Source organism: Dipodomys spectabilis, unplaced genomic scaffold, assembly GCF_019054845.1.
Source record: "Dipodomys spectabilis isolate Male_0828 unplaced genomic scaffold, ASM1905484v1 ptg000366l, whole genome shotgun sequence".
Classification (NCBI taxonomy): domain Eukaryota; kingdom Metazoa; phylum Chordata; class Mammalia; order Rodentia; family Heteromyidae; genus Dipodomys; species Dipodomys spectabilis.
The window spans coordinates 2,280,563-2,297,412 of NW_024871043.1; the positions used below are offsets into that span (position 1 = coordinate 2,280,563).

Below are 16,850 nucleotides of genomic sequence, written 5' to 3' on the forward strand. Positions count from 1 at the left end.
AAGCTAAGGCACAGCATCCAGGATCTGAGTTCAAGCCCCAGGACCAGCACCAAGAAAGAAAGAAAAAGCAAGCAAGCAAGCCAACCAAATTTCTCTTAACAGCCCAGTGTTCACAGGCCTGAGAACGCAGTTCCATGGGCCTCAAAAGTCACAGAAAAAGCGAGCCGATGATAAGCAGTTGTTTATCCTCCGGCTATTTCCCCATGGTTCTCTCTCCTCGTCCCAGATGAACAAGAATAACAACTCTGAAACAATCTTCAGTTTCGTTCTGTTTCTGCTTTCTTCGGCCCCTATCGATAAGACCAATCAGTGCTGCTTGGCTCCCGGGGACACTTTTCCTGTTCCAGGGAAGGCAGTGTCCCTGGACTCCAGAGCTGGAAAGCAAGCCCATGGAGATCGTGAAGTCAGATTGCCACCACTTTGTCCTTGGGCACTTTCTGGCTGCAGCACCCCCAGCAGAGCCCGCGCCACGGGAGGGCTGCGTCGCCTGCTGGCCGGCCTGAGCTCCGCGAGGACAGAGCCCAGCGCTCCAAGCCGACCTGCGGAATGAATGAGTCGAGCAAGCGAAAGAAAGAGCGCCCCCTTACTAACATGGCCGCCTCCACTCCCTTTACCAAGATGGCGGCGCTCAGACGCAGGAGAGCCTTGCGCAAAGGGGGGGGGGGAAATGGGGCGGGTCTACGGGAGGGGCGGGGCCAATGGGTGCCGTCAGGTGAGGCTCCACCCCTTCCCCCCGCCCCTCCTCGATTCCGGATTGGTCCGGTTCCAGCGGCCGCAGCTCGGCCGCCTGGCTGTGGGGCGGCCCGGCGTTCTCCACTTCCGGCGCGTTTGGGGCTGTTGGTCGCTGGTGGCCGCGCGGCGCGAGCGGGCGGCTCCGGGGCGGGCGCGCGCAGGGATGCTCTGGGGGGCGGCAGCGGCGGCGGCCGAGTGGGCTGAGGCGGCGAGGACAGCGCGGGCCTGTGGGCCTGTCTCCTGAGGCGGCCACCCTCACCGCCGAGGTCCCTTCGGCTTCTGCTTCCTTGAGCCTCGGGGCCGGGGCCCGCCGTCGCCTCCTGCCTTCCGCGGCCCCGGAGCCCCTGCCTGGGCCCGCAGCCGCCGCACTGGGGGTCGGGCCCGGGTGGGGGCCTGGAGCTGCTGCTCTTGTCGCTGGCCTGCAGAATCCCGTTTCCTGCTTGTTCAGTTTCCTTGGGGAGGGGCCGGTGGGGCTGCATGAATGGTCTCGGAGCGTCTCCGATGAGCAGGAGGACCGGGGGTCCGTGCTCTTTTTAGAGGGTCCCCCCGCGGGCCCGGGTGGGGTCGGGGTTGCTTTTGCTTGGGCGAGCTGGGGTGGGGGGGACTTCCCGAACCTGCTGGGACCATGACCTGAACTCTCGGAGCAGGACGCTTCGGAAGCCCAAGAGCCAGCTCACCTGAGCCGTCCCACCCCTCCCCAGCCAGCATGGTGAGTGGGGGGTCGCAGGCCTCTGCGGGGGGACCAGGCCGGAGGGGTGGGCCCCGGGGCGGCCGAGCCCTCGCTGCTGTCCGTGGGGCGGGGAGAGGCGCGTGTCGGAGCCGGGCTGGTGACACATGCGTATACGGGGTTGTTCGTTCCCCATCCCTTCCCCCCTTCCCCCCCCCCCCCCCAACCCCCGCCAGGGCTGGCTCGGGCCTGGGAGGGCCCCGGGAGCACAGCGGGCATAACCCTACCAATGTGGAGTTTGCTACTCTCCTTTGCCATGATAATCACTGTCACTGATGGTGTGCCAGACCCCGTGTTCAAGAGATAGTTGCGTTTTACTGGTCACAAGAACCCTCGGATCGGAACTGGGGAGACTGAGGCACAGAGTAGTTAATTACCCAGCTCAAGGCCAGGTGACTTCATCTGGGACTGTGGCAGGATTTAAACCTAAGAAGGCTGGCTGGTAATAAAAGGCAGGTGAGGTTCTTTAAGAGCATCTCCAGCTATAGGTTTTAGTTTTACTTTGGGGAAACTGAGAACAGGCCTTGCAGAGCTCACTACCTAGATGATGGTGGAGTCGGCAGCGGAGTTCTCTGGATTTCCATTCCAAGTTGCTGTTTTTTCTTCTCCACACTGTGACCTTTTTCCTGCTGGTGCCAGGAAAATGTCCATCCTTTCAGATTCAGCTCAGAGCTTTTTTTTTTAAATTCAGGGGTGCTATCACTTGAGCCACACCTCCACTTCCGCCTTTTCACTGGTTATCGGAGATAAGAGTCTCTTGGATTTAGTCTGCCAAGGCTGGCTTCCTCTGAACCTTGATCCTCAAATCTCAGCTTTCTGAACAGTTAGGATTGCAGGTAAGAGCCACTGAGGTAGGGCTAAGAAGCATCTTCTAGGGGAAGAGACCATATTCACTATCCAAACCTGCAGACACTCAGTGGTACTTCCTGAGATTTAGGTGCTCAACTCTTAATTTGTAGAGTATTTTCTTTTACTTGTTTTTTTTTTTTTTTTTGGCATGTACTCAGGGTTGAACTTGGATACTTGCTGTGGTTTTTTTTTTTTTTTTTTCCTCAAGTCTAGTGCTTTACCACTTGAGCTATGCCTCCACTTCTTGCTTTTTTTTTGCTGGTAATTGGAGATAAGACTCTTGGATTTATCTGCCTGGGCTGGATTCAAATCACAATCCTCAGATCTCAGCCTCCTGAGTAGCTAGGATTGCAGAGCCAACAGTGAACCACCAGTGCTTGGCTTCTTTTTATCATTGTAATGGCCTCTGAGCCTATAGCATCCCAAATAGACTGAGCTCCTTCAAGGTAGGATTGTCAGATTTTTTTTTTCTTTTTCCTTTCCTTTTTTTTGGTACTGGGGATCGAACCCAGGATGTTGCACTTGCTATTGGGCAAGCTACATCCTAGTCCTGTCAGATTCTTTTTTTTTTTAAATCTTTGTTTTATTTTCTATTTTTACCAATCTTGGTGCTTTAACTCAAGGCCTGGCTATGTCCACAACACCACTTCCAGCTTTTTTTCTGTGTATGTGGTACTGAGGAATTGAACCTGAGGTTTCATGCATGCTAGCCAAGCACTCTACCACTAGGCCACATTCCCAGCCCCCCTGTCAGATTCTTTACTGCTCAGCTCTGGCATGCTCTGAAACCATAGGGAGTAGTTGATGGCACAGCCTGGATTTGAGCAACTCCAGGCCCCCTGTTTTACTCCTGCCAATTTAGTGGTTTAAATAAATGATATGTTTTAAGAGGGATTGTCCAACTTTGAAAGGGCCAGAAGATGGTGGGTTAGGTCCTGGTTGTAGAAAGAGGAAGTAAGGCACTGACCTTGTTTTCATGGGCTGAACAACAAGCTGGGTTAAAGACTCCACCAGTGCTGAGCAGCATGGCATAATTGTTCTACATATACTACTTAGTATGGGTGTATTACACACGTATGGGGCAGAGCAGTTAAACTCAATACAGTGTGGTGATAGTAATTTTCAAGAAGGTACATGTAATATTCAGTACTGAAAGTAGTACTCATTCTTTTATTTTTAATAAACTTTTAAAATTGTGATTAGAATCTCCATAACATAAAACTTAGCTTTTTACTATATCTAACTTGGAGTGCAGTGGCATGAAGCATATGTCCTTAGTGTATAGCTCCAATGGCCACCCGTCTCCCTGAACTGAAGATCTGTGTCCTGAATACCATCTCTTGGCTTCTCCCAGTGGTCCTTTCATCACCATTTGACTTAACTTTTTCTTTCTTTCTTTCTTTTTTTTTTGGGTCCAGTCGTGGGCTGAACTCTGGGCCTGTGCACTATCCCTCAGCTCTTCAGCTCAAGGCTAGCGCTCTACCATTTGAGCCACAGCGCCACTTCCGGCTTTTTTCTTTTTGCTTATGTGGTGCTGAGGAATCGAACCCAGGGCCTCAAGCCTGCAAAGCAAGTGCTCTACCACTGAGCCGCCTTCCCAGCCCTTGACTTAACTTTTTCTATGAAATTCACTGCTTGAGGCAGTGAGTGCAGGGGAGGATTTGTCCTGTGGTGTGAGGGACTTATTTCACTTAGCATCATGTCTCCAGAGTTCATCATGATTGAGTGTGTCAGAATTTCTTCTTCTTTTTCTCTTTCTTTTTCTTTTTGTCAGTTGTGGGGCTTGAACTCTGGTCCTAGGTACTGTCCTTCAGCTCTCCAGCTCAAGGCTAGTGCTCTACCACTCCAGCTACTTCTGGTTTTCTGATGGTTTATTGGAGATAGGAGTCTCACGGACTTTCCTGCTCAGGCTGGCTTTGAACCATGATCTTCAGATCTCAGCCTCCTGAGTAGCTAGGATTACAGGCATGAGCCACTGGTGCCCGGCAATTTCTTTTCTTTTTAAAGAAGTTCTTGTTGAATGTGCTGTGAGTGTCTGTTCACCGGTCAGTTCTTCACTGGATCACTTTTATGTTGGGCTTTTGTGTTCAAATCTTTTTTTTTTTTTTTTAAATGTGGTATTGAGGAATTGAACCCAGGGCCTCATGCATGCTAGGCAAGCACTCTACCTACCACTAAGCCACATTCCCAACCCCTTGTTTATAAATCTTTTGGTCAAAATTTTTTTTTTTTGGCTGGTCCTGGGACTTGAACTCAGGGCTTGGGCTCTGTCCCTGAGCCTCCCTGTGCTCAAGGCTAGTGCTCTACTACTTGAGTCACAGTGCCACTTCCATCTTTTTCTGTTTATGTGATACTGAGGAATTGAACCCAGGGCTTCATGTATGCTAAGCAAGCACTCTACCACTAAGCCACATTCCCAGCCTATTTTGATGAATTTTATAAGTAGCTACTACCTGCTGTACCTGGACAGACATAGTCCTCCCTCCTTCAGGAACTTAGGACATTACGTGAACAAAATTTTATTTGTTCTTAGCAGAGCCAGCACAGCTCCCTTTACATGCAGGTTTTATTCAATGGGCAGTCAGTAGAACATTATGAGAACACCATTGTTGAGTAATGATTGTGGATCTGTTGGCTTCATCACCTCTGTAGACATTTCCCCGCCCCCCCCCAGGTCAGTTGCGAGTCAGGCTTACTGTAATTAGACTTCAGTTACTTAAGGGCACAGGGAGTGGCCACAGTAGGTGTGAAGTGACCTGGATCATCTAGCCACATCCTTTTCACATCACTGACATTTAGGGTTTACTTGTAGATGTTCCAGGGTCAGAGGTTTGGGCAGGGCAGGCTGTGTCCCCTTAGGTAAGGAAGCCATTGCTTGATTTGTATTTTACAGAAGGAGCGTCTTTCCCCAGGTATTACAACTCTCTCTATTCCAAATCTTTTCCTCCATTTCTTACTGACATTTTGACTTTTAAGAATATGTTGAGCCTGTAATCTTAGCTACTCAGAATGCTGAGATCTGAGGATCACGGTTCAAAGCCAGCCTGGGCAGAAAAGTCCGTGAGACTCTGATCTCCAATAAACCCCTAGAAAACCTGAAGTGGCGCTGAGGCCCAAGAGGTAGAGCACTGGCCTTGAGCTGAAGAGCTCAGGGACATCGCCCAGGCCCAGAGTTCAAGCCCCACGACTGACAAAAAAGAAAAGAAAAAAAGAAGAATATTAGTTGAAAGCCTTGTGCCAGTGGTTTATGCCTGTAATCCTAGCTACTGAGGAGGCTGAGATCTGAGGATCCTCAGATCTCAGCCAATCTGGGCGGGAAAGTCTGTGAGACTTTTTTTTTGGGGGGGCGGGGGGTACGGTCGTGGGGCCTGAACTCTGGGCCTGGGCGCTGTCCCTCAGCTCTTCAGCTCAAGGCTAGTGCTCTAGCGCTTGGGCCACAGTGCCACTTCCAGCTTTTTTCTTTTTTGCTTATGTGGTGCTGAGGAATCGAACCCAGGGCCTCATGCATGCAAGGCAAGCGCTCTACCACTGAGCTACCTTCCCAGCCCTGTGAACTCTTATATCCAGTTAACCACCATCAAACTGGAAATCGAACTGTAGTTCAAAGTGGTAGAGCACTAGTCTTGAGGTGAAGAGCTCAGGGAAAGCACCTAGGCTCCACAACCAAAAAAAAAAAAAAAATTAGTTGACCTAAGTTTAAACTTTTAAATTTCCTTTTAGACTCTAGTAAAGCTTGAAAATTATGTAACAGGGTAAAAACTACCATTTAACCAGGCATGGGTTCACATCTGTAATCCTAGCACTCAGAAGGCAGAGGGAGGAAGATCCCAAGTGGAAGGCCAGCATCAGCTAGCTATACATCAAGTTCAAGGCCAGTTGAAACTACATTTTCAAACTAGCACAAGAAAAAAAATAACAAAATTTCAAGTCCCCGACCACTTATTAAGCATCTCTGATAATGCTATTTTTCACTTACGGCCTTATTCAGTGTTAGTTAACCCAGGTTACTTATTGCTTTTACTACAGGGTGCAGGGAGGAGGTAACCAACCTGCCTTAGGATACTTACTAAGGTTTGGAGCTGGTATTTGGACCTAGGATGCTCTTCTTTAAAGCCTGTGCTTTTTGCTGTAAGCTATACCACCTCACGGGGAAAGAAGATCAGAAGTGTCATCCAATTGTGCTTTGATTCTCAGAGAGAGTAGCCGGGCGTGAGGCATACGGGAGTTTTCTTTAGTGTCTCTGTAGCAGCAGGGAACCTGGCTTGCACATTTACACTTAAAAAGGATTTGTAGTTACAGTACAGAATTACTAATGGTAACACTATTTACAATGATTAAATCATTTTGTATTGATTTTCCATGAGTTTGGGGTCTGTGTAGCACATCAGAGGATCTCACTACTGCTTTGAAAAGTTATTATTATTCAGTGATCTTCAAACGGAAAGTGCAACTTTGGATCCCGGTTTCAATTAGCATTTCTTTTTAGTTGCCTATAGATTGCATTGGTTATAGATCAGACATCAAGTCTGGTCACTTTCATAGTGTACCTTCAGTTCCTCCATCTGCACTGTTGCATTATATGCTTGGCAGCAGAAGTCCTGAGGAAGCTGTGGTGGTATGATGTGATAGCAGGGGAGGGTTCAGCAGTATCCAGAGGTTCTGTGTTTTGGTCATACCTTTGGAAACTAGCTTGTTGTACACAGCTAAAGTGTAGAGGTGGCACTTAGTAGTAATCCCAGTACTTGGGAGGCTCAGTAGGAAGGATGAGGAGTTGGAAGCCAGCCTGAGCTCTCTCAGAGAGAAGGTAGGGGAGGAGAGGGAAGAGAGAGGAGGAGAGAAAGAAAAATTTCCAAAAACCCCCAAAAGGGGCTGGGAATGTGGCTTAGTGGAAGAGTGCTTGCCTAGCATGCATGAAGTCCTGGGTTTGATTCCTCAGTACCACATAAATAAAAAGACGGAACTGGCGGTGTGGCTCAAGTGGTTGAGTACTAGCCTGGAGCAAAAGAAATTCAGGGACAGTGCCCAGGTCCTGAGTTCAAGCCCCAGGACTGGCAAGAAACAGAAAACAAAACAGAAATGGTTTTGACAGCTTTTGAAAAAAATTAAGGGTTGGAGCCATGGCTCAGTTTGTAGAGTGCTAGCCAGTTAGTGAAAGTGTCTAGTACTGAGTTCAAGACCCATTCTTTGACCTGAAAAAATTAGTTTACGACATACTTTGAAATGAAATTACCTGACAAAACCCCCAGTCAATGTGATGTATACAAGTCAGTCTCTTTTTTTTTTTAATCGGTCGTGGGGCTTGAACTCTGGGCCTGGGTGCTGTCCCTCAGCTCTTCAGCTCAAGGCAAGTGCTCTACCACTTGAGCTACAGCGCCACTTCTGGTTTTCTGGTGGTTTATTGGAGATAGGAGTCTCACGGTCTCTCCTGCCCGGGCTGGCTTTGAACCGTGATCCTCAGATCTCAGCCTCCTGAGTAGCTAGGATTACAGGCGTGAGCCACCAATGCCCGGCTCACTCAGGTTAGTCTCTATATTAAGCTGTAGCTTTTTAGTATCTATTTATTCATGAAGCAGTCATTGAAGTTCTGCTTTCAAGATTAAAATCCCTGGTGCTGTGGTTATACCAATGTCCTTGTATATAGAAAGCTTAGCGTATACCAGGCATTTTACAGATAGTTACCCATTTAAACAATGCCAAGAGGTAGAGGCTGTTTTTATTTTTATAGCTGGTGACATTCAAGGCACTGAAAGTCTAGGCAACTCTTCCCAAGATCAAACTGCAATCTCAGGATGGCACTGGGATGAAGATCCAGGCATTCTGGCTCCAGAGTTGGTAGCCTTTGTATAGGACCTACTTAGCATACTTGAGGGCCTGGCTTCCAACCCCCGCAAAAAATGGGTGCTCAAGCAGTTACACTTTCAGAGTAGTATCTGCCTGCCCTGGAGGAGAGAGCATAATGGTGAAGATTAGACATTATTCTGTTAAGTACAAGAAACTAGCAAGAGTGGTAGCAGGGGGCTGGGAAGGAGGCTCAGTGGTAGAGCGCTTGCCTTGCATGCATGAGGCTCTGGGTTCGATTCCTCAGCACCACATAAGCAGAAAAAGCCGGAAGTGGCACTGTGGCTCAAGTAGTAGAGTGCTAGCCTTGAGCTGAAGAGCTGAGGGACATCGCACAGGCTGAGTTCAGACTCCACAACTGACAAAAAAAAAAAAGAAAAAAACAGTGTTGGCACAGATGTTGCTACCAAGGCACATTGTTAGGAAGAATGCACCGATAGAGATGGAGGAGCAGCTGAGAAGCAGTGAGTGCCAAGGGAGGCTTCTCAGGAGGCGCACTTGATAAGGAAGAGTTAGCAAGCACAAAGGGCCTTCTAAGTGAAAGTTTTTTGCCTGTGGTTTCAAAGAGCAGATACATATCAATAAAGATAATGGAAAACAGTAAATGAGGGAAAGAATGCACACTGGTTGGGGCATTGGACTTTCTAGGCATATATATATCTCCATGCATTACACAAACTTTTTTGGGGGAGGGGTGCAGTATTGGGGTTTGAAGTTAGGGCCTGGAACTTGCTAGGCAGGTGCTTTGCCATTTGATCCACACCCTTAGATCTTTATTTGCTTGAATAGTTTTTCTGCTATGGTCTTACTTTGCCTGGAGCTGACCTTGTGATCCTCCTACTTAATGTCTATCACATAGCTAGGATCACAGGCTCACTCCACTATTTCTGGTTTGTTTGTTGAGATGAGGTCTTGCTAACTTTTTGTCCTGGCTGGCCTTAATCTTGGATCCACACCTCTCAAGTTGGTAGAATTATAAACAAGCTATTTTTCTATTGCCCTATTTCTTTTTCCCCTCTTTTCAATAAAACTCTTAAGTGTGGTCTATACCTGGTCTCTGATTTCTTACCTTCTATTCTCTCTCTCTCTCTCTCTCTCTCTCTCTCTCTCTTTTCTTTCTTTTTTCTTTTTTGTCCGTCATGGGGGTTGGACTCGCCCTGGGCGCTGTCCTTCAGCTCTTCAGCTCAAGGCTAGTGCTCTACCACTTGAGCCACAGCGCCTACTTCAGGCTTTTTCTGCTTATGTGGTGCTGAGGAATCGAACCCAGGGCCTCATGCATGCGAGGCAAGCACTCCACCACTGAGCCACCTTCCTAGCACTTCTCTTTTTTCAAATTGGTCATGGGGCTTATACTCAGGGCTTGGCTTCTGCCCCTGAGCTTCTCCAGCTAGCTATCTACTGTTTGGGTCACAACTCCATTTCCAGGTTTTTGGGGTTAATTGGTGAAAAGAGTCTCATGGACTTTACTGATCTGGCTGGCTTCAACCCTCAGTCATTAGATCTCAGCCTCCTGAGTAGCTAGGATTACAGGTGTTAGCCACCAGCACCTGGCGTTGTATTTTTATAGCATTCTTTTAACATTTAATATTCTCACTGTTAATTATGAGGTCCATTTTTAATTGTCTCTTTGTGTTAAAATATTAGCTTTATAAAGCTAGGGTTCTCTGTTCACTGATGTATCTGAACACATGTAGAACAGCCTTGGCCTGGCACAGTTCTGCAGTGCTAGGGAATGCTGTGGCCATTTTGGGGGTTAGAGAGAGGGAGTGAGTTGGGTTCTGTGGGTTGAATAGAGGTTGCAGAGAGGTTATTTCAAAGGAGACATGTAGAGAAAGGTGGCATGTAAAGAAAGCATTGCAGGGGCTGGGAAGGTGGCTCAGTGGTAGAGCGCTTGCCTTGCATGCCTGAGGCCCTGGGTTCAATTCCTCAGCACCGCATAAGCAAAAAGAAAAAAGCCGGAAGTGGCGCTGTGGCTCAAGTGGTAGAGCGCTAGCCTTGAGCTGAGGAGCTGAAAGACAGCGCCCAGGCCCAGAGTTCAGGCCCCACAACCGGACACCCCCCCCCCCCAAAAAAAAAAAAGAAGCATTGCATAGACTTGTTTGGCCATTGTGTTGGTTTTGCAGTGTGTGGCGAGAAGGTGGAAGGCTGGCTAGATTGTGGAGAGTCTCTAGTACTACCCGAGGGAGTTTGGCTTTTGGCTGTTTTTCTCTTAAAGGAAAATTAATCCATCTGCTGCACATAGGTTAGATTGGTGTGGCAAGCAAGGTATGATTCTGTGTCAGAATGGATGTAGATTTAGGAGTGGAGAGGAAAGACTTGAGTGCGATAATCATCACCTAAATCTGATTGTACAGAAAAGGAATGGAGAAAAGGGAAAAACTCAAGCTGATTGTAGAAATTTGAATTGGTGATTGGCTTTGATAGGAATGGAAGGTAAAAGAACTGGCAGGAAGAGAAGACAGGAAGGAGATGGGCCAGGGGCTGATACAGTGGGAGCGTGGCCATTCTGAAGGGGGGAGACTGCTATGTTGAGGTGAGAGTGATTGGCACCTGGCGGCGAAAGGAAGCTGAATTCAACAGTGGTTGAATTGTCAGCACATACTTCCATCTTAAGGATGATGTGATGGCGTAGGCAGGAATGAAGAGCGTATAAATTCCTGAAAGAAAATGTAGCTGTTTTTCTGCCTTTTGTTTTTGGAGTAGGGTGCTACAGATCCCACCCAAAACCTCATGCATACCAGGCAGGTGCTTTACCACATGACCATGCCCCAGTCTGCCTCCATTTATTCCAACCTTCTGCCTTCCATTTCCCTATTCATTCATTCTGTAATGTGTGTGTGCGTGTGCACGTGCACATGCACCAGTACCAGGGCTTGAACTCAAAGCCTAGAGCTCTCACTTGCTTCATTCTTTCACTTACCGCTGGCCTTCTACATTGAGTCAGCTTTTGGTGGCTAACTGGGAATATGAATCTGGAGAACTTTTGTGCCTTTTTTTTCCAAACCTTGATCCCCTGGTCTCAGATCTCAGCTAGCATTACAGGTGTGAGCCACCAATAGGACAAAATGACTTAGAAAATACTTACTATGATTTATTTGGAATATATTTTAGAGACTTCCCAAATTGTTCCTTGTCCTCCAGTCAGAATAGACCAGAACACTCAATACCCTTTCATACTTGTCTGTTTTTGCTCATCTGTTTGTTTTCTCTGCTGTCCTCCTTTGATTTTGCAGGTGTGATTCACCTGCAGTGTTCAGGATCATAGATATTACTTTGGTGCTTTCTAGCCACTAGTTTAACACAGATCATTTTGATTATATAGTTAGTTGTTTTGCATTTATTTATTTATTTAGCCAGTCCTGGGGCTTGAACTCAGGGCCTGGGCACTGTTCTTGTGCTTTATTTGCTCAAGGCTAGCACTCTACCACTTGAGCCACAATGCCACTTTCTGTTTATATAGTCCTGAGGAATCAAACCAAGGCTTCATGCCTGCTAGGCAAGCACTCTACCACTAAGCCACATTCCCAGCCCTTATTTATTTATTTTTTGGTTGGTTGTGGGGCACTCTGGCCTGGGTGCTGTCCCTGTGCTCTTCAGCTCAAGGTGAGCACTCTACCACTTCAGCCACAGTGCCACTTCTGGTTTTCATGGAGATGAGAGTCTCACAGACTTTCCTGCCCATATTGGCTTTGAACTGCGAGCCTCAAATCTCAGCCTCTTGAGTAGCTAGGATTACATGCGTGAGCCACTGGTGCCCGGCTTCCCTATTTATTTTTTAATATACCTATTACAGGATTTTGTGTATGTAATTAAGTGTCACACAGGTTTGAGTTGCATAAAATGAAATCTTGCTTCCTTCCCTTCTTCCTCCCCCTCAGTCTTTAGTCCTAGTCTGAGGTGAGAAGAATCAGTTCCATAGGTTTATGGAACTCTTCTTTACTTCTCCAATGCCGAGTAAGGCTCCAGCACATGGGTAGTGGAGTCAGGAGTGAAAATAAACTCAAGAAAGTTAAGGTGGGCCCTTGATGTTAGAAGTGGTAACCAGCATTCAGTTTTCTAGAATCCCTGTGAAGAGTAAGGGTGGGGATCTGTTTAGCCCCAGGCAGCTGAGGTGAGCAGCGGATGAGGAAGTGGGGCAGTGGGGCGGGGGGAGTGCTTGTGACTAGTGCTGTGTTGGGGGGGGAAAGAAGGGGAGAGGGGAGGGGGCGGTTTAGCTCAGTGAAAGCTCTGCCTGCTGAGTGCAAGGCCCTGAGTTTGGTCCTCAGCTTTGAGGGGGAAAAAAAAGAAAAAAAAGACCAGTGCTGTGTAGCTAGCAGTGTTCCAAGAAGTCCCACAGCCTCTCGGCTACTGGAAGATTCCCTGGGGGAATAGTTAGGAGTGGAGATAGGATATGGTGGAGTGGGGTAATTGTATCCATTGGTTTTAAGTATGGCTATCCCAGCAAAGCCTCTAGGCAGAAGAGTTGAGGGTGGTGGAAGAGACAAACAAAGGAAGGAAGGAAAAAGTGCATTTCATAATTACATCCGGTAATCTCTGACAGTCACCCCCTCAGAGTAGGTAGATACTTGTGTTCCTATTCAACTGGTGGGAATGGTGAGGAGGCTACGAGGCCTACAGGGCTGCGCTGAGGCTCTGAGGGTAGTTAATACTAACCTAAGTAGCTAAAATGACCTCGTAAGGTGACAGACAGACCAGAGCCCAGGCTGTTTATAGATCACTAGATTTCTTCTTAACCAGGTGCACATATGCATGGACCTATTTGTTTAGCTTATTTGGATACATTGTCCCAGAAAATTAGGGCATCTTGCCAGCTGAACTTAAAACTAAAAATTTGCTTCATAGAGGGAGGGGTCCGCATTTACCAGTGTGTCCTGGAAAGTGGTGGGATGGACTGACTGTTGAGGTAGGGTGACCACTGGCCCACATTAGACTCTGGCCAGGCTGACTGTTGGCCTGTGGCTCCAGAAGACCCACCTTCACCTGAGGGTTACAGAGAGAAAAAGCTCTGGTGTAGAAGGCTCACACAAGGAAAAGGAGTTCTATGACAAATTAAACAAAAAAATTATGCTTTCTAAATCAGAAATAGCTAGACCTGGGAATTTTTTTTTGTGGAGAGAAAAAGGATAATTTCTCTGCTTACTCCTCTTCCCCTCCTCTTCCCTCTCCCCTCGCCCCTTACCTTTCTTTTCCTCTCTCCATCCCCTCCCCCTTTTTCCTCTTTTCCTCTTTCTCACCCCCCCTCTCTCTTCACACCCCCCTTTCATACTAGGGTTTCACACCCCCCTTTCATACTAGGGTTTGAATTCACACGCAGGTATTCCACTGTCTGAGCCAATACTCCAGTCTTTATGTTTCAGTTATTTTTTGGATAGGGCCTTATTTTTTAAAGAGCCACAGATGGATATTTTCCTGCTCTTCCTCCCTTATAGCTTGAATTGCAGATGCCTGCCCCCATTTCCTGTTGGGGTCACTGGCTGAAGGTGGCTTCTAACAGATTTTCCTGAGCAGTTGGGATTGCACATAGGCATGAACCATGTTTTTTTTTTTTTTTTTTTAGTTGTTGGCCACAGGGCCTGAACTCTGAGCCTGGGTGCTGTCCCTCGGCTCTTCAGCTCAAGGCTAGCATTCTACCACTGAACTACCTTCCCAACCCTGAACCATGCTTTTTAAGAAAAGAAAATTTGGGCTGGGAAGGTGGCCTGGTGGTAGAGTGCTTGCCTACCATGCATGAAGCCCACATAAGCAGAAAAAGCCAGAAGTGGCACTGTGGCTCAAGTGGTAGAGCGCTAGCCTTGAGCTGAAGAGCTGAGGGACAGCACCTACTCCCAGAGTTCAGACCCCATGACTGACCAAAAAACAAGAGAAAGCTCTGTTTTGAAGTAATTGTATGGTCATAGGGAGTTTGCCAAAATGGTGACATTTTATGTACCTGTATGCAGTATCCAAACCAGGAAATTGACGTTGGTGCATATTAATTATTGACTACACTACAGATCCTCCAGAGTTTTAAACCTGCGTTCATCCACTTGTGTGTTTGCAGTTCACCCCGCATGTTGATTCACCACTGTCAGGGTTCAGAACTGCCCAGCATAAGGACTCATTGTAATTACAGTCCCCTTCCTAGCATCTCTTTCTAGTACATGTGTCATTTTGAGAAGGATAGGTGAAAGCAGTCTATAGAGTGTAGCCTTTTGAAACTGAATTTTTTCCCCACTAAACATAAGCCCTTGAGGCCCGACCATTTTACTTGATTTTTTTTTTTTGTTGGTCATGGGGCTTGAACTCTGGGCTTGGGTACTATCCCTGTGCTCTTCAGCTCAAGGTGAGCGCTCTACCGCTTGAGCTACAGCACCACTTCTGGTTTTCTGGTGGTTAATTAAAGAGTCTCACCGACTTTTCTGCCCAGGCTGGTTCAGCCTCCTCAGTAGCTAGGATTATAGGTGTGAGCCACCGGAGCCTGGCTTTACTTGAATTTACTAGCAGAAAAAGGAAAACGCAATAGATAAGAATTACCAGTTTAATTAAGTCTTTGGTTCAATTAAACTCATGTAAAGTAAAGAAGATTGTGAAAAATGTTAAGAAGAAGGCATTGTCTCTTTATAAATACGTATTTCATGTTTAAGTTTTGCCAACTCCTTCCTCATTTTTGTCGTGTCAGTGCATTTATAGTTTGTGTTCTAATTTAGTTCCTCAGTATTTAGTATTTTAAAGGATTCAGTGTTCCCATTATTGTTGTTTTTTTAAATCTCTCCTCCCCCAGCTTGAACTCAGGGCCTGGGCACTGTCCTTGAGGCTCTCTGTGCTCAAGGCTAGTGCTCTACCACTTGAGCCACAGCTGGCTTTTTCTGTTTATGTGGTACTGAGGAATGGAACCCAGGGCTTCATGCATGCTAGGCAAGCACTCTACCTCTAAGCCAGCCCCTCGCTTTGGTTTTTGAGAGAGGATCCGGGTATCCTCTTGCCTCTGCTGTATAGCTATTAGGATTGCAGGCATGCCTCATTGTGTCTAGCTCCCAGCTGGCTCGTGCTTTGGTTTGTCCACATGCTGTGATTCATTTCCTTATGGCTAGATTTTCTTGTCAAATTTTATAAAAAGTGCCGTAGATGGTGAATTCTGAGTACATATTTTGAAGGACATCTTGGCTAGGCATAGCATTCTTGGGGTTCATTCTCTCCCTCTGATTTTGTGGATGTTCTGCCATCTAGAACTAAGTGTTCTATTAACCTTTTTATTTATTTATCATTGATTAGCTGGGTAGTTCTTTCAAAAAAGTTCATAATTGTTACATTTCCTGAATTATTTCATGTTTCAAATATGTCTGTGTGGTCCTTCTCCATAAATGGTAGCCTTGCTGGGTACAGTGTTCATGGGTCATACATTCTTCTAATAGATGTTTTATTATTGTTTTCTGCCAGGGAAGGATGGTATGTAGAAATGTTCTCCCATATTATCCTACTGAGAACTACCCTGGCTTCTGCCTGGCTCAGGGGAAAGCCGTGTTGGAGTTCTGTACCATGAAGTGCCTTTCCATGGAGATGACTTTTATCAGTTTGCCCCAGAACACTGTGTGCCTACATTCATGAATGTACCTACTTCCCTGATGTTGGTTAGTGTGCATTTCTAGGGTTTCTGCCAACTGCCCTCAGTACTCCAATCAAAGATTGCATCTATCTTTGCAAACTTTGTGAGTTACTAAGATACATTTGTAGAAGTGGAGATAGGGGGCAAAACAATAAGTACTTTTAAAAGTTTTGTTAGGTAGTATGAATCTCTACAAAAGATTGTATTCTACACCGGAACTTGTGGCATATTCTGTTCCCCTATTTTGTGGCTAACACAATTAAAACTCCATCTTTCCAATGAGAAAGTCATACTTTATAGAGTACACATGCTTGTCAGTGAAGTAGAGCATCTGTGGTATTTTATTACCATATGTCTATTTCCTACATCATCTGGCCATTCTTGATCCTCTGATCTTTGTTCGTTTTAGGTCGGTCAACATTTTTGAAAATGTGATTTTGTTGGATAAATTTAGAATGTTGACAGATTGCTCAGATTTGGAGTAGCTTTTAGCAGTTTTAGGATGAAGTACACACTGCTTATTTTTGTCAGAATAAGAGCATTAGCCCTAGCATGTTGGTTGAGACAAGGTACCCCTGTAGCCCCTGCACACAAGAGCCTTGCTACCTTAGCAGAGAGATTGCCAGTTTCATGCCAGCCTGGCTGTATAGTGAGAGTGGAAGAAAAATTAGAAGAAAAGGCACCAACATTTCATGTGTACTCATGAGTGATGATGGTGATGGGGTCTAAGAATCTGATAGTTTGCTAAACCACTGTACACTTTCAGTTTGTTGATCCACGTAACTAAGATACAGGTTCCTTTCTACTTGGCTTCAGGTTTAGCTGTCACAAGGTAATTGAAGAACCTTTTAGAAGTGCAGGTTTCATGTAGGATAGAACTTCCATTACCAGAAAGTTGTGCAGTGTCTTCGGTGAAGTGATTGCCTGGTTATCATTTTTGGCTGGTTCTGTTAGTTGGCTATAGTTATGAACCAGATTTAGAGTGTTCCTGTGAAGTGGCTTTATGTAAGGCTCTGCCAGTCATGCTTAGTGCTAACTTCCCACTGAAACTCCCCTTGGCTCATACTAGTTAAGAAGGCCCCTGTCCCAGGAGTATAGATCACAGTTGATCCATGTAAACCT

General features: G+C 46.5%; 1 protein-coding gene across 2 annotated transcripts in view; it reads left to right on the forward strand.

Annotated features, from left to right (window-relative positions):
- The first annotated feature begins 860 nt into the window (after window positions 1-860).
- The window catches only part of Xpo6 (exportin 6), an 87,839-nt gene continuing 71,849 nt past the window's right edge, over window positions 861-16,850 (forward strand). For both annotated transcript variants that reach the window (XM_042666582.1, XM_042666583.1), the window contains exon 1: window positions 861-1,441. In XM_042666582.1, coding sequence (XP_042522516.1) covers window positions 1,439-1,441 — 3 coding nt within the window. In that variant the 5' untranslated portion in view covers window positions 861-1,438. The remainder of the gene's footprint in view (window positions 1,442-16,850) is intronic.